The sequence below is a fragment of the Astatotilapia calliptera genome, chromosome 11 (assembly GCF_964374335.1).
Source record: "Astatotilapia calliptera chromosome 11, fAstCal68.1, whole genome shotgun sequence".
NCBI lineage: Eukaryota > Metazoa > Chordata > Actinopteri > Cichliformes > Cichlidae > Astatotilapia > Astatotilapia calliptera.
In genome coordinates, this window is record NC_137432.1 from 18502716 (window position 1) to 18520161 (window position 17446).

Genomic DNA, 17446 nt, shown 5'->3' on the forward strand with positions numbered 1-17446 from the left:
GAAAGTTGTCTAGGCCTTCATACTGTGGAGCTAAGAAAGAAGCAAAGAAGAGTAAAATTTAGCATAAATTAATGACATAAAATACCAAAATTCAGAAAACCCGAATTTTTCACTCTTGAGATGAAAAATAACAATACAGGAGTGTGCTACGAAGTGATTTACATGTGTGGGACATGTGGGGACAGTGTTAAAACAGTGACGTATGATATTACTGAAGTCATCTTTGAGTAAGAAAATAAAAACATGTACACTTTCTCTTTGTTTGTCCTCCTGTACAGCATGTCGGTGTAATTTCACAACATAGACACAAGCATTAAAATGCAAGTATGAAAACAAGTTGATGACCAAAAATTTAGAAAGCCTATTTTGTAAACATTTTAAATATTTTATAAGCACTCATATACCACAATATACAACCTTGATGAGTGTCACTGATGTCTGCAGTTAGATGCTGCCAAAACAATAAGAAAATATTTGCATATATTCCTGGTTTGGATACAGCTCTTTTTATCACTATTCTGCATAGTTCTTTTTGTTGCCATTGTTTTTGTGTTTTTTTTTCAAAGGTACCTTTAGCCCTTTTCAAAAACTGATTGTCATTAACTTTCTATGACAAAATTCTAATATCCAACAAAGTATCCTTTATCAGTCTTTATGTAAATTGGTTTATGTATTTCATATGGATATTGTCATCCTTTGATTTTTTATGGTAAATGGTAAATGGCCTGTATTTGTATAGCGCTTTTACTGGTCCCCCCTAGGGACCCCAAAGTGCTTTACAGTCATCCACCCATTCACACACACATTCATACACTGGTGGAGGCAAGCTACAGTTGTAGCCACAGCTGCCCTGGGGCAGACTGACATGTTTATGTTGTTATGTTTTTATTCCTTTGCGAAAATCTTTTCACTCTTTTTGAAAAAGGGAATATGTGATCACCCTCAACAACGCATATCCACTCAAAGTTTTCAAAAACTGAGAAATTCTCAGCTGCTCTAAAGAGACAGAGACAGAAAAACAATTGTTGTCTTGTCATTAATGTACCATGCAACTTGTTATAGCGAAAAATTTCCGCATCCTGTTTTGCCATCTTGCTTGAAATTTCTTGTTAACTCTTACAGTCATCAATGTTCTTCTTGTGCTTGGTCAGTGTTAAGTTTTGAAAGAAGTTTGGGACCATGAGATATACACCGTGTGGCATTGCTTATTGACAATAACACAGCCTAACAATACCTAATTTCTTCAATTTTCTTTAAAGTAAATTTAACTTAAAACTTAAATATCTCTCCACTCCATTATATTTTCTATATGTACAGGGAATAACACCCCTTCGTCATGGTGCATGGATACTTCTTTAAGATAATCCTGCCTGCCCGGCCATGCCCCACAGCAAATCACGGTTTTAGTAACGCAGTAATGCAGCGTTCCTACGGGAAAGTAACGGTAATCTAATTACCGTTTTTGCAATAGTAATCCCTTACTTTACTCGTTACTTGAAAAAAGTAATCAGATTACAGTAACGCGGTGGAGACATGCCAGAGTTCACTTGCCAGCAAGTAAAGATTTGTTGATACTGTTAATAAAGTTTACAATGTATGAGAGGCACAGAAAGATGTAAACATAAACATTTGTGTGTCGATCCTAACAGTGTGTCACTCTGACTTTTGATTTAGACACAAACATGAAAAGAGAACACCAAAGGTTTTGAAATACTGGGCAGCATGGTGGTCAACACTGTTGCCTCACAGCAAGAAAATGCTGTGTTCTAATCCACCGTGTGACCAGGACCTTGCTGTGTATAGTTTGCATGCTCTCCACATGTCTGCATGGTGCCATACATTACATTACTTAATATAGCCTAGCTTGTATTATTCAGAGTATTCCTTTGTGTTCTTAGTGTTAATATCTCATCTTTGTATATAGATTCACCCCGTCCCCCTGAGCCTGTATGTGAGTTTGCCTTACTAGTATGGGGTGTGCGAGAAGGCGAGCAGGTTATTTCAAATATCACACGCTTTGGTTACCAGTGCACATGAAAAGAGAAAGACTTCACTGAGTGAAAAAGGGATAAAGATACAAGCTGGTGATGATCCAGTGTAGCTGGTCTCAGGTGATGAAGAAACAGCCTGATCACCTTCTCTACAAAATCAAGATGAGTTTAAAAACTAAAATTTAGTTTTTCAAGGTATGTATGCTACTTTATATTTAAAGTGCTCATATTTCAACTGAATGCTGTTATGTGTATGCATCTCTACACATATTATAGGAAAATTTATAATAATCCACAGCAGATCTGATCAAAAGCAAAACTTTGTTCTTTCTTGCTGTCTTTCAATGTTAAAGTATAAAACCCCATTTAATTCAATATATTTTCAAGTCATATTCCACCACAGTTTTCTCAGTATTACATTTTGAATTTTTATTTATTTTATTTTTAGCTTAAAAATTAAAAAACACTAAGAAGTATTAAAGTATACTTTAACACTTCTTAGAAGGGGGGGTACAATACACACACTCACAGATTTGTGATTAGTTCAATTGTTTTATTTACAGTGTGCTGTCAGACTGCAATATTCATGTTTACTTTACTGCTCAGCTTGCTCTGTCACTCAGCTCAGCTGCACCATTATTTCTCTTGTGCTGGGGGTGGGTGGTGGGGCATGATTAGACAATTGTCATATGCTGTGTCTACCAGCTTCCCCTGACAACCCACTGCCCCACTCTTCCCCTGCAGCTGAGCATTAGATATCAGTGTAACACACTGCCTAGAATACAGTTATGTGACATCATCATCAATGAATATGAACTAGATGGAAGTGATCATGGCTTTTAAATTTTTTGCTGACTTTGACTACATGTCTGCTTTTACTTATTTCTGTTGCACTCTCTCTCTTTGCCATCTTCATCCAGCTTTCTCCCTTTCTCTCCCACACGATCCCCTGATTCAGTCTTTCTACTGTCACCAAAAGTTAAATAGAACAGTGAAACACTATTTACAAACTAATAAAGTTATAAACTGTTCTGTTTCAATTCATAACAGTATTCAAACTGAATACAGGCTGCTCTTGGCCACTGACAGGCAGCAGTCTTTTGATTTGTTGTCACTTGGCTCTGTAACTGTACTGTAAACAAACGATGAAACCAAATTTGACCAGAATGGGAATAGAGAACTTTAACAAACTAAGACAATAACCTCTTGTGATAATGGCCCATACTGTTTTTCACACCATGGCTGATAAATAAATAAAATAAAATGTATGTAAGTAAATATAATACTTTTTGTTCAGCGAATAAAACAATACAGGAACAGTGAATAAATGAGGATCACTACTGTCACTATTTATTGACGTCCCTGGGGTTAAAAAACTTTAAAAGAGAGAAACTATCAGTGAGATTGTCTGATATAGACATATATGTTACTAATGGAACTGTAGGAATGTCAAATATTTAATATAAAATGTAAATGTTTACATGAAAACTCAATGGTGGTCAGCTCATAATAATATATTAACATAAAACATAACATGGATTATTAATACATGGAAATGAATGGCAGACTTCATGAGTTAGTTAAAGCAAAAAAAAAAAAAAAAAAAAAAAATAATAGCACAAAGTTAATGCAGAGCTGTGAGCCAAAGAGGCAAGAAAAACAACACAGCACAGAAATAATACATCACAGTACCATTTGTACCATTAGCTGTTTCCATAATTTTATGAGCGGGGTTTATTTGAAATTTTGTTTATTGGAACAAAATTAAACAAAATTTCATTCATTAAAGGTTTATAAAGATTTATAAAGATTTACTCTGGAGTCATGTTTACAGCTAGTAAAAAGTCTCAAAGAAATTTTCTATTAAAGGTTTTAACATGTTTATGTACCTCATATACAGCCTTATACCTCAGTAATCTAATCTGACTTCTCTCTGCTCTGCCTGGTGTTCACTGACTTCATGTCACTGGGAGAGTGTGTCTCCTCTTCCTGGAAGGCTCTCCAGCACATTCAGGATGGATTTTCGTATTTCAGCCTTAAAATCTTGTCTCAAGAAGACATACAGCAGTGGATTCAAGCAGCAGTGAAGAACGACCAAATTTTTGGCAACAAAGATCCCAATTGAATGGCATAGTGAATTTTTTCATTTGGTGGAATAAATACTATCAGCTGAATGATAGGGAGTCCAGCCCAGAAAAAAGGCAACAATAATGGAAGCAATAACATTGTATAACTGCTTTTAGTTCTATAAAAAAGTAACATGAATGGACTGCTGTGATTCATAGATTCATGCAGTCATGTATCAGATTAATGCTATGGCTAGTAAAAAAGCCCCAAAGCATTTTAAGATATTTTTGAAACATTTAGAATCATTTTTAAGATAGTTGTCACAATTGTCTGCCATTTACAGTTTAATTATTTGGTTTCTTATACCTCAGTATTCAAATCTGAGCTATTTTTGCTTTGACTGGTGACCACTGACCCTGTGTAAGTGCGAGTGCGTGTCTCCTCTTCCTGGAAGACAGTCTCCAAAACATTTCGGATGGATTTGCGGACTTTGTCCTTAAAATCATGGCCCATGAACACATACAGCAGTGGATTGAAGCAACTGTTGAGAAAGGCCAGACTGGTGGCCAGAGGCATCCCGACACCTATGACAAGATCTAATGTGTTGCTCTGAGTAGCAGACGTGAATTTCACTAGTTCAATTACACCAATTATGTAAAAGGGAGCCCAACACAGGAAAAAAGTGACAATAACAGCAGTGACGATTTTAAACGTGCGTGTTGATTGGCTGGCCATGGTGCGGTTTCTCCTCAGATGATGGATTAGGACAGCATAACAGGACACAATGACAGTGAAGGGAACTGCAAATCCCAGGAAGAGACGAGTGATAGTCATGGCTAGATGACGAAACTGAATCACAGATGGTGCTGTATAGTTATCAGAAAGAGCATAGTTGCTGAAACAGAGGGTTTGGTTTTCAGACATTTTCTCAGTGTCCCTGAAGATGAAATATGGAGCACTGAGAATCAAAGCAACCACCCAAACACACAGACTCACATAGGATGCTTTGCGTACATTTCGGTGGTTCTGAGCCCAGATAGGCCACACCACAGACACACATCTGTCCACACTGATCACCACCAGAATGTAGACACTGGCAAACATGTTCAGAAAGCTGATGGTGGTGTTCAGCTTGCACATGAACTTGCCAAAAGGCCAGTGGAAACCTGAAGCTGTGTAAGTCACACTCAGGGGAAGAAATGCAGTGAAGAGGAAGTCAGCCACAGCAAGGTTGAGGTACCAAACTGTGTTAACAGTTTTCTTCATCTTGAACCCGGTCACCCAGATAACCACTCCATTCCCGAGCACGCCGAGGACAAAGGCCACGGAATAAAGGATTACAGACATTGTGTTGAGAGACTGTTTCAGCCCATCATACTTGTCACCATACACAGAGTCATTTTTATCAGGTGCAGCAGTTGTATTAATTTGATCGAAAGAGTTGTTGGTCATCTTCATCAATGTCTTCAGATCTGCATAGAAAAAAACATGAATTTATGTAAAAGTCATTTTTGATATTGATAATAATTCTGTCTTCACATATTGCACAGAAATATAAATTAATTACTCTTAAATTAATGTTTAATTTATAGTTAGTTATGAATCTTAGACAATAAAGGCTCAAAATGAACAGCAAATAAAATGCATTTAGCAGTGAAGGTCATCACTTGTAGTTGAGAGCACTGTTTTCAGCTCAAATTAGATTATAATCCATCCATTCAGTGTTAATGGCTACTTCAGTTCATGATTGCACTACTGTGGCAGCAACATTCACAATGTGATATGAAAATTCTTAACTGGCTGCTGAGCATAATGTATGCATGTAGTCACAGTTATCAGGAAACTGAAGAGTGTCCAAATCAGCAATGATGTTACAACACTAAAAGAGTATGTCACCGTAATTTCCCAACAATTGAACGCAAACACGAAAAAATAAATATCTGACCAAGAACTTCAGAAAAACTTAAATTATTCTTAAAATTTGCAGTCCTCAAAAAAAAAGTATAAATTTTTATTTGTTGGAACTGATTGAAACAGAATTAGAAGAAAAACAATTCAGACTTGTAGAACGCAAAGGAACAACAAATGCTATATTGATAAGCGTCCCAGAAAAAGCAGTTAAACTTCAAAAATATCTGTACTCATGTTTTATTGATGACATGAAAGCCTTCAGCACTATCAGCTACAAAAATCTAATAGTTATTATTAGTTCTGAACAATGGCAAAAAAAGACCTATTATGAAGAACATGCACTTGGAACAAACTGTGGCAATCAAAAGTGACAAAGAAATTTTCACTTCTGGTTTCGAAATTTGTCAAACTCAGAAGTGGTGTAGGGCAAAGTTGTGTGTTGTCAGCTGATCTGTTTCCTCTATACAGTGATTATATCTTGCGAGATTAAAGGAGTGCCAGGCATTGTGGTTGATGGGCACCTCATTAATAACCTGAGATGTGCAGACGACACTGTAATCAATTCAACATCTACAGAAAACAAATACTTATTGTATATAAGAAGAGTGAAGAAGTGGGACGGACATTAAGTCCCACATTCATTTTCTTGAATCTCAAGTAAACTTAGACAATGATCATTTCCAAAAAGAAAGACAATATAGTGCAACATCATACTAAAGAATTCCACACAACAAGGCAATAAGTTTAAATATTTGGGTATTACTGTGAGTAATGAAGATTGTTACGTAAAATCAAGATTTGGATTGCAAAAGGAAAGAAAGCTACCTCTGCAAGGACTACAGTTGATTGACAAATTTCCTTCAAGACAAGAAAGAGAGTCCTAGATGTCTACATCACACCTATCTTCATGTATGGAAGCAAAGAACGACCGACTAATGAAGAGGTTTTAAAATGCGCACACACCAAAAGATCATTAAATAAAACATCAGAGAGACAAGCAAGACTCTCTGGGACAAGTACTGAAAAAGGACAATTGGAATTAAATCTGGAAAAGATTGAAGGGAACAAAGACAAGGCAGAAGGCGAGAAACCGTCACTGGCAGAATACAAGACCGAAGGAAGAAAACACCAAATGAGTTGCTGGACTGTGTGAGAGAGAGGGCATCTAGTCTAAACGCCAATGCCATCCAATAAGACACTTAAGAAGAAGAAAATATGTATGGCTCTTCTGTCAGGTGTGGGTTGATGTGCAGTAGAAGAATATCAGAACAAACTGTGACACATTAATACAACTATGTGTATTTAATATGCTCAATTAAACTTAATATGCTCAATTAAAAAAAGATCATTTAAATGATAGGTGATATTTTTCAGCTTTGTTGGCCACTTGTTGACTGACCCATGAAAAGTGGTTTCTCAGTTTACTAAATAAAATAACTATTAAAGGGTTTTTGACAATCCAATCACAGGTTTACCTAATCGTCCATTTGATGTACTAAACGTTGGGCAATTACATCCATCATAATGGTCATGATGGCTGTGTGGGTTTGGGTGAGAATGTGGACTTTAATACTCACTGTGCAGTTGTTGAGCAACACTATGTCAATGGAATTGGAAAAAACCCCAAATTAAATTACTGCTTGTTTTTCTTCAGTGAAAAAGACCTTTACTTAACCTCTAGGTCTGACAGATGATAACAAACTTCTGCAGTTACTCTAACTGCTTGCACCATGCTATATTTGGCTGCCTACATTTATGTCTGCCTGCAGCTTGGTTTAGATGTATTAGTCAACACATTTTGACGAATAAAGAGGTCAAAGAAGTTATAACTGTGCAAAGAACCTTACCGGCAATTACTTTAAAAGTCACTACCCTCATGAAAGTAATGCTGTCTCTTAAGTTCAGTGGTTTAACTTAATTTTAAGAAATTAGCCTATTTGATTATTTAACACTACACTTCCAGTGAATAACTATCCCAGCAGTCAGTGTTTCTACGTTATGCAATAGTGTAAAAAATGAATTTCCTTCTTTTTAATTTTTTTTATATATGTATAAATATATATTCCATCCATTCATGCATGCATATAGATATTTAGGGAACTGAATTTTTGGGGGCGGAATCTTGAAAATGTATTAATCATGAGTGACTTAGTAATTAAAAACTGGGAAAGTCTTAAGTGTCAGAGGTTTATCTATTAAAAAGTAAATACATGATGATTTTACAATCGTACAACAGCAAAGTAACAAAGACGGCATACCTTTAGTAAAGCTCTCTTGTTGGTTGTTGAAGAATCTTCTGCAGATGAATGCCTCATCAAACTCTGACAGGTTATTATAACTGAGACTAATTTGTGGGTCGTATTTTGCCATTTATAACAAGGCAGATCCAACGGAAGTTTGCAAAAGTTTGCAGACAAATGAAAGAGAAAGAAAAAATGAGAGACAGCACTGTTGCATTGTCTTCAGCATGGCCTTAGTATTACTATCTTATTTTGCCATTTTCCTCCAGTTTCTTTCTTAACTCTCTAAGGCAGTGGTTCTCATACCTTTCACAATGAGTATCACCGACATTAAAGTACAGCAGTACACCACATACAGTTCACACGAGACAATTTTATTTCTTATATAAATGTTATTTATTTTAACTGTCATAAACAGGATGTGACAAGTGATAATACCACTTGTCAAATCCTAATACCACTAGAGGGAGCTCACATACCACAGCTTGAGAACCAGTGCTCTAAGGCAGCTGTGCTATGAAACAATCTGAGGAAAACCAAGGTATCTCCACAGTCAGTGGCATATATTATAAAACAGTACAGATTGTAAAACATGAACCTTTCAGCTCATTGTACCTACATTCCTAATGGGTTTCTTTCTTTCTTTCCTTGTTTTTACTCAAGAGCATTCACACTGAATTAGGTTACAGATGTGGGTTACAGAATAATTATTACCTCTATAAAGTCACCACCTATAAAAAGTCTTTAAATGTTATAAAGCATAAAGGAAAGACTTACCAGATCTCTAGGAAAGTACAACTGAATTGGGCAGAGAAAGAACAAGGTGTTTAATGAATCCGCTGGTGTGGAAGTACGGAAAGGTTTTCAAAGGAAGAGGTTGTTAGGTTGGCTCAGGTTTACTGATTTGGAGATAAAGTTAAGGGGGTGAGGCTGAGATGGTTTTAAGATGTGCAGAGGAGGTGGATAACTAAAGGGACCAACAACAGAAGAAAATCGAGCATTGAGCAACAGAAATCAGAATGAAAACTGTTTTTCCCTGTCTATCAACATCCTGTTTTGCAGTCTTGTTTAACTCTACTTCTTACTCTAAAAGTCAACTGTCCACTTCTTGTATTTTTTCATGTCATGGAATAATTCCATGACATTGCAAGGAATTGTAAAACTGCTTGTGGAAACACCTTATGTGTTGTGATCAGAATGTAAACTGTAGACCTACAATATGAGTGGGAAAGCAGTTAAGCTAAAAATATGTTATTGATCGAAATGTTATTCACAAAAACAACTAAAAACATTTTGTCAAGTGTTCATAAATAAGTTTAAATTATATGGTAATATAAAATATATACCAAAGCTGCTGAGTTTGTTATGATTTTGTGATTCATTATTTTGGATTCAATAGATTTTAGGACTATCAGCTGTGTACCAACCTGACTTCTGCACAACACAACTGATGGAGTTCATCATGAAGCGCATTGAGAGTAGACCAAGAGTTCACAGCACTGTCAATAAAGCAAAGAGTGGCTGCTTTGAGTAATCTAAAATATAAGACATATTTATCAATTTATTTATCATATATTTAATGTCTTCAGTGTGTATCTACAATGTAGAAAGTGAAAATAACGAATTACATGAGAAAGTTTGTTCAAACTAATGACTGGTAGTGTATATATGAAGCAATCCAAGAAATATAAAGTCAAACACAAGCAGGCAGTATTCAGTATGACATGAAAACTAACCCAAACCCAATATGACAGGGAAAGTAAAACTACAAAAAAGACACAACAATCAAAGTAGAGCAGAAAGTCACTGACAAACATTTAGAGTAGACTCTGGTACAATACAATTTTATTAGTACCTACTCAGATTGACTTGACATGGTTCACCATGGTTTTCAGGTTTTTCCATTAGGCCTAGGAACCTGATACCAGGTACATTTTTAGAACCTGCTCGGCTGGGGTTCCAAGCGATCCGACCAGGTACTAAATTGTGACGTTGTCAGACTGCATGTCACCAATTGGCTGGCTAGTAGTTTTCACTCGATGAGTCATGAGAGCATTTTGCTCACAAAAATCAAAACTTTTTTTAAAGCCCATTTTTAAGTTTATTCATAGTCTTCGTAATTTCTGAGATCATTCCACAGTTTATTGATATAGCCTTTTTTTTTTCATTTGCCCATCTTTACTTCTTCTGCCTATTTAAGGTAATCTTGTCTCAGTCTTGTTACTGACTTGTTGCCAGTTAACCCAATTAGTTGCAAAATGTTTCCTCAAGCGGTTTCTTTTTAGAATGACTTACTTTCCAGCCTTTTGTTACCCTGTCCCAACTTTTCTGTTGCTGCCCTTAAATAAAAAAACAACAACAACAACCAATTTTTGTCATGAATAGTAAAATGTCGCTTATCATAAATTAAGTTATCATAAATTAATATCTCTAGAAAATTAAAACCGCCGCCCAAGCATACAGATCACTAATAATTATAGCTCACTAATGATTATTTACTTTCCTTGACCGCAAGTAAAGACATGTTGATTCATAGAGTTCATGGAATTTTACGATTCATGAGAGGCACGGAAAAATTAGAATATAAACAAGCATGCTGATCCACACCCGTGTGCACACAGGTGTACACACGGGTGTTCACAGACACAAACTACACCCTTCTTGGCTGCTACGTCAAAGCACATTGTGCGCTGTCAATCTTGCGTACTGCACAATAACATGCAATATTTAGTATCTACTGTTATCTACTGTTAACTAGTTTATTGTGATGGTGTTGTATTTAGTATGTTGCTCTTTTTTGTTTGTTTTCTCTTCTATTTTTTCTTATCCCCATACAGGTGATCCAGGTGTTTTGTTTGTTTTTCTTTTTTTTTCTTCCCCCCTTTCTCACCATCTCATCTCTCCCTCTCATTCTTTCATTCTTTCTCCCTCTCCTATCCCCAGTCATGTCTGTCCCGTCTGTAACAACCAAATATCAAATCAAATAAATGCATAATTATAATAAAGGTCAATCAAATGGACCAATATGGCAAGGCCATGATGATGCAATTGGTAAAATAAATCGCTTGGCATCTTTCTTAGCCTTCAGACAACAATTCTGATGGCTAAAGATCCAAACAGGACAGGCAAAAAAAAAGAATATAAACATTTGTGTGCTGATCCTAATAGTGGTAACATATCTCACAGATGTCACTGTGACTTTCAGTTTGGAAATAAACATGAAAAAGGAACACCAAAGGTTTCAGGAAATAACAGTTTTGAAATATGGGGTAGCATGATGGTTAACACTGTTGCCTCACAGCAAGAGAGTCCTGTTTTCAGATCGACTGTGTGACCGAGGCCCTTTCTGTGTGGAGTTGAACCATGAGAAGGTGGTATTCATAAAACTATTAGAAACAAAAATAAGACAATGCAGTTATTTGTTTTCTTTTTAAAAAATGTGTTTTTAATAAAAATGGAAGTGTAACTGCCTGTCCTTTCACTCAAAGTGGCATTTGTTATGTGTATCATAATAGTTGTCGCTGCCCGGAGTTGGGTGAGAAAGTTCAGTCCAATAATCACCGTGTAGCAGCTGAGCAAATGTACGTTAATGAATGTAAAACTAAATTATGATTCCCATCAAATAAGAATGAAATAAAGAAACAAAATGCCCATTTCTTATCCACTAGGTCTTACAGAGTTCAACCAAAACCAAAACTATATCATGAACTACCACAGTTACTCAATACATGTGGCTTCTTGATCCATGTTGTTTTGCATGTCTGTATTTATGTGTGTGTGCAAGTTACTTTAGCCTGTATGAATTCCCTTCTCATAGTCACATGGATATGTAACCTTTTCTTTTCACTTGTTTACTTTACGAAGAACTTTGAACTCTCAGGTTTTGATTAATCCCCTATTCAACAAGTTTCCAGTCCGATTTATGTGCAAACTAGATAATAGGTGTTTTGTTATATATGTTTGAGTAGTAGTTATATATTTCTTGCCTTATCTATTTTTGAAGAGGTTTTTCAAGCGGCCATGCAAAACCTACTTACACATGAGACACTATTAGAAACACATTTCAGTGCAGTTTCAGTGCAACTCCTTGGTGTGAAGGGGGGTGTTGAAGGTAGACTGGTACACCCTGACACTAACACAGAGCATAACCAAGGAGCAGCTGCCTTAGGAATGTGTGGGGGTTATGGGAGGATGGTGCTCCTGTATTTGTGATACCGCAGCAAGGTACAGACAGGACTAACCAGGGAGGGCTAAAGTTTAAACCATGGCCTCTCTCCATTGATAGCCAATCACAAGTATTTTCTGTTTTGAATATATCATTTTAGTTACGAATTGTACAGGACTTCTGGGTGTGCACACTGCTTGACACTGAGAAGTCCACAGTCCTGGGATATCGAAAAACATGGGGAATTTGTTTATTTCACATCTAGTTGCTAGTCAATACAATATGCTGCCAGATCCCAGAATACACGTGTATGTTACAGTCACAACTTTTCTTTAACAGTCTCAGCATTTTTCCTTCCTTGTTTTTATGGGTATTTCTCCAAAACATGCATTAATCACAATTGTTGATTCTCTGGTATATTTAATAATAATAATAATAATAATAAATCATTCTTGAGAATTCTGTATTGCTAGCAATGCAATGGATCATTATTTCACAGGGGAGTATTATCAAGATGTGACAATAGCAAAAGTGGCCAGTAGGTGTCACTGTCAAGCCTGGTTTCAGATTGTTTTGAAACTTTTGCACAACGGCTTTGAATGTGTCATTTTTTTCCTCAAAGCCTTGTTTTGCTCATTACTGGCAAACACTGAAGTTGCTCCGAGAACAGGTGCATGATCACTTACAGATAAGTGGGGAGCAGTGTTGGTCAAGTTACTTGAAAAAAGTAATCAGTAACTAATTGCTGATTAAGATATATAGAAAAGGATTCAAAGCAAACTGATCAGAGTGTTAATGATACTACTCAGAAACGTTTTTGTAAAGGACTCTGTGCGATAACGCAGTTATTTTGTATATTCATAGACAGAAAACAAAGTAACCACGTGGGTTAACAGTGTGATTTGATGTTGTGGTTTTTGTTACGAGATAATTGTGGAGAAAAAGATAAAAGAATGTGTACATGAGCATAAAGGATAAATACGGAAATTCTGTTTAACAAAGTGAAATAAAGGAAGCAGAACTCACATCTCCCGTATCTACCTTTTGTATATAAATCAGAGCCACCCGAAGGCAGTTTTCCTCTTTAGACTGCTGCCCTTTAACACTGAAGCATTTATATAAAACAGCTCCCTCTGCTGGTATATGTAATGTGTTTTCTGTGATTTTAATGATTTCTCATCAAATGAGTTGTAGAACTAGCTGTTATGTTCCCCTAAAAGGGTCCAGGCGATTAGGGAGAGTAACAAAAAGTGTCCGGGTCGGAAAAAGGAGACAGAGAGGCAAAATGATTAAATTAAAGAGTTTTATTAAAGTTTCTATTAATAACTCAACTAAAAGAGATGGACAAGTCACTATCACCATTTAAAGAAACAAAACAAAACTCAAGCGTCGGCCAGTAAACTGAAAAGTAAGTCAGAAAAGGGTTAGTAATCAAACACACTCCTCTCCACCAAGCAGGAGCAAACAATCACAAGATTCAGCTCACTAGCTGCAACCACCAAACACTCACACAGCTCACTAGATAAAACCCGTCACATGGCACTCTGGCACCAGAGCTTACTCACCTTTCTCTGCCTTTAAATACCTTTAATTGCTGATGTGAGTCAGCTGTACAAAAGAAAAATGTGGCACCTAAGGCAGGAGAGACATCTGTGACAAACGATACTACCAATGAAGCACCATCAGAACTAATGAAGCACCACTCTCATGTTTCGCAGGTGGGACGCAGATAGACTCAAAGGCAGGCTGACATAGACCGAATAAAAGAGTCCAGGGAAACAAAGTCCATTCCGTGAAACAGCAAAGTAACCAGCAAGTTCCCAATAAAGGAGTAAGGGGGGGACAAGGAAGACCGCTGGAAAGAAAACGCAGTTATATGCCAACAGTAAGGGGATAATCGGTGGGGGTGGGGGGCTGAACTGAAAACCAGAAGGCACAAAAACTATCAAAATGAAGCAGGAAGAAGACAAGAAACACAGAGACAACACAGAGTTCTGAAATTAGGAAGGTAAAAATAGGAGAGACAGGATAAACTTACAATTAATGAACAAATTTTGGACCAGAGATGGACCGATCCAATATTACGTATCGGTATCGGTCTGATACTGACCTAAATTACTGGATCGGATATCAGAGAGAAATAAAAAAATTAATCCGATCCATTAAATATCACAAAAGCACCTCAGAAAACTTGCGACATGGCGTAACTCAGCTCATAACCTTAGCACGTGGGAGCTGTATGCGTCATGCAAGTGCAAGACCTGTCGGTGGTTTGGTTGAGCATTTGAAGCCTCACTACCAAACCAGCATTTCATCTCCGAGGAAGTTATCCCAGAGAGAAGTAAAGCAAGTGTTTACGTTCATCTCTGAATGTTTCTAAAGCATTCCCACGTTAAGCTTAACAACCGATATATGGAGTGACTGCCTCTTCTCTCCCCCTCCCTCTCCTGCTGCTACTTCAATCATGAAACTGATCAATGATCAGCTGATCGGCTCCCGTCTCTTGTTTGTTTTTGATCAACTTTGCGCCAGAACGAGGAAACCAGCTGCTAAACAACAGCAGCACGTTTAAGCTTGATAAGCTGTTGTTAGAATTTATTGACAGCTGGTAACTGTGCAGGGGCGGGTCTAGCAAAGTTTTGCCAGGGGGGCAGGTAGGGCATTAACGGGGAAGGGGGGCGGTTCACCATGAAAAATGAAGTGGAGATCTCATTTAAAATAGCTAGCTTTTAATAAATAATTATCTGAATCTTACACCCAAAGTTTTAATCTCTTGTAAAATGTATAGAAGTCCATTACTGTATATAGTAACTATTAAGTCTAATATACTCTAGTAAGCCACAAAAAAGTGGTATCGTGCCATCTCTACTTTGGACACAGAGAAAACTAGGTTCTAAAATAAGTAAAACTAAGAAAACATAAACACAAAACTGAGACAACCAGAAAGAAAACAATCCATTTCCACAATTTGTAAATAAAAGTACAAAACCCAATATAAATAAACACAAATACAAAAATTATTGCGAAAATAAAAACTTGGGCAAAAGATACAGGGACTGAGACAATCGCAGGTAGTATAGATGGATATATCAAGTTGCTCCTGTTTGTCACTTTTTATGTGTTTCTCACTTGTTTTTGGTACATATGGAGAATACTGTGCGTAATAGGCATTGCATTATTTTGTTTTTTGATTAAGAATGTTAAGAAGTTACACTAAAATATTTTAGCATTCCAAAGTGTTTCAAATGCCCCCAGAAATGTTAACTTGCTGTACAATATCACAGTAATAATATATAATATAGTTAAAAAAGAGAATGCTTTTGATCAACATTCCTAAAATTAATTAATTAATATTATTAAATCTTAAGAGATGAACTCTATAATTTGAGAGGATCCATGAATTTAAAGAAAAGGTAATTTGTTAGACACAGTTAAAGTCACTATGTACAGTACAATGTATTTATCTCTTTAATCGCATTACAACTGTGTGTCAGACTCTAACTTCTTATTGTTCTGAGTGGTTGCATTTGTATAGATATAAGAGCGAGGAACTTCTTCCTGGAAGGCAGTCTCCAAGATGTTGTGGATAGATTTGTGGACTTGACTCTTAAAATCCTGGCCCATGAACACATACAGCAGTGGATTCAGGCAGCTGTTGAGAAAGGCCATACTGGTGGCTATTGGTAACCCAATTATGGTGATATCATCTAATATCTCACTTGAATATTCTGGCATGTGATTTGCCATCTCAATTAGACCCATGATGTGAAAGGGAGCCCAGCACAGAAAGAAAGTGATGATAATAGCAGCGATGATCTTAAAGGGGCGACTTGACTGATTGGCCAGTGTGCGGTTTCTTCTGAGACGATGGATTATAACAGCATAACAGGAGACAATGACAGTAAAGGGCACAACAAATCCCAATAGGAAACGCGTGATAATCATGGCCTGATGAGTCTCATTATATGTGTCCTCGTCACCAGAAAGAGCATAGTTGTTGAAGCAGTTGATGATATCCTTATTGTGGTACGATGGTCCGACGTCCCTGAAGATGAAGTATGGAGCACTGAGAATCAAAGCCACCACCCAAACACACAGACTCACATAGGATGCCTTGCGTACATTTCGGTGGTTCTGAGCCCAGACAGGCCACACCACAGACACACATCTGTCCACACTGATCACCACCAGAATGTAGACACTGGCAAACATGTTCAGAAAGCTGATAGTGGTGTTCAGCTTGCACATGAACTTGCCAAAAGGCCAGTGGAAATCCAAAGCTGTGTAAGTCACACTGAGGGGCAAAAACGCAGTGAAGAGGAAGTCAGCCACAGCAAGGTTGAGGAACCAAACTGTGTTAACAGTTTTCTTCATCTTGAACCCGGTCACCCAGATAACCACTCCATTCCCGAGCACACCGAGGACAAAAGCCAGGGAGTACACAACCATAGACATGGTGTTCAGAGAATGTCTCAACTCAGCATACTGGTAAACAGGTGCAGCAGTTGTGTTGAATTGTGGTAATCTCTATCACTGCCTTGGGACCTGCAGTGGTATCACAAAAAAAATAAATATATAAATGCATTATGTAAAATTCATCTTTCAATTTTTTTCTTTCTGTTATAACTAATTGCATTGAATGATACTCAGTTATTTTTTAAATTGCTACTTAATGTCTAGTTAGTTGTAAACAAATCTTAAACACTAACTGCTTCAATTAAACACTGACTGCATTTAGCAGTGAAGGGTCACTTGTAAGTCAGATATCTCAGGTATAATCAAGGCTATGAAAGCAGAACATGTGAAAAAAATTGTAGTTGGCTGTTTTGGTATAGATTATTTCTTGATAGAAGAGCATGAACAGTGACTAATTCATTTACAGATTTAGAAAATGAATTAGTTCTAGACTTCAGTAGTAATGAGTTAAGTAAAAGGAAGAATTAAAGAGTGAAGATAATACATTTACGAGACTATATAAGGGAAGGGAGGGGGGGGGGGGGGGGGGAGGAAAAGTAGATAAAACCAGTAGTTAAAATGTAAGTTTTGAAGTTTAAGCTTAAAAATAAAACAGT

General features: G+C 36.9%; 2 protein-coding genes across 2 annotated transcripts; both read right to left on the reverse strand.

Annotated features, from left to right (window-relative positions):
• Positions 1-3315: 3315 nt before the first annotated feature.
• On the reverse strand, positions 3316-8355 carry LOC113032147 (chemerin-like receptor 1). The gene is made up of 2 exons (XM_026184840.2): positions 8228-8355; positions 3316-5530 (listed from the first exon to the last, which is right to left on the reverse strand). Exons 1-2 carry the CDS (start codon positions 8337-8339, stop codon positions 4419-4421), a joined length of 1224 nt encoding a protein of 407 aa, XP_026040625.2. The 5' UTR covers positions 8340-8355; the 3' UTR covers positions 3316-4418.
• Positions 8356-15422: 7067 nt separating this feature from the next.
• Positions 15423-16850, reverse strand: LOC113032088 (chemerin-like receptor 1). The gene has a single exon (XM_026184750.2). The coding sequence runs from the start codon at positions 16827-16829 to the stop codon at positions 15852-15854; it is 978 nt and encodes a 325-aa protein (XP_026040535.2). The 5' UTR covers positions 16830-16850; the 3' UTR covers positions 15423-15851.
• Between the last annotated feature and the right edge of the window lie 596 nt (positions 16851-17446).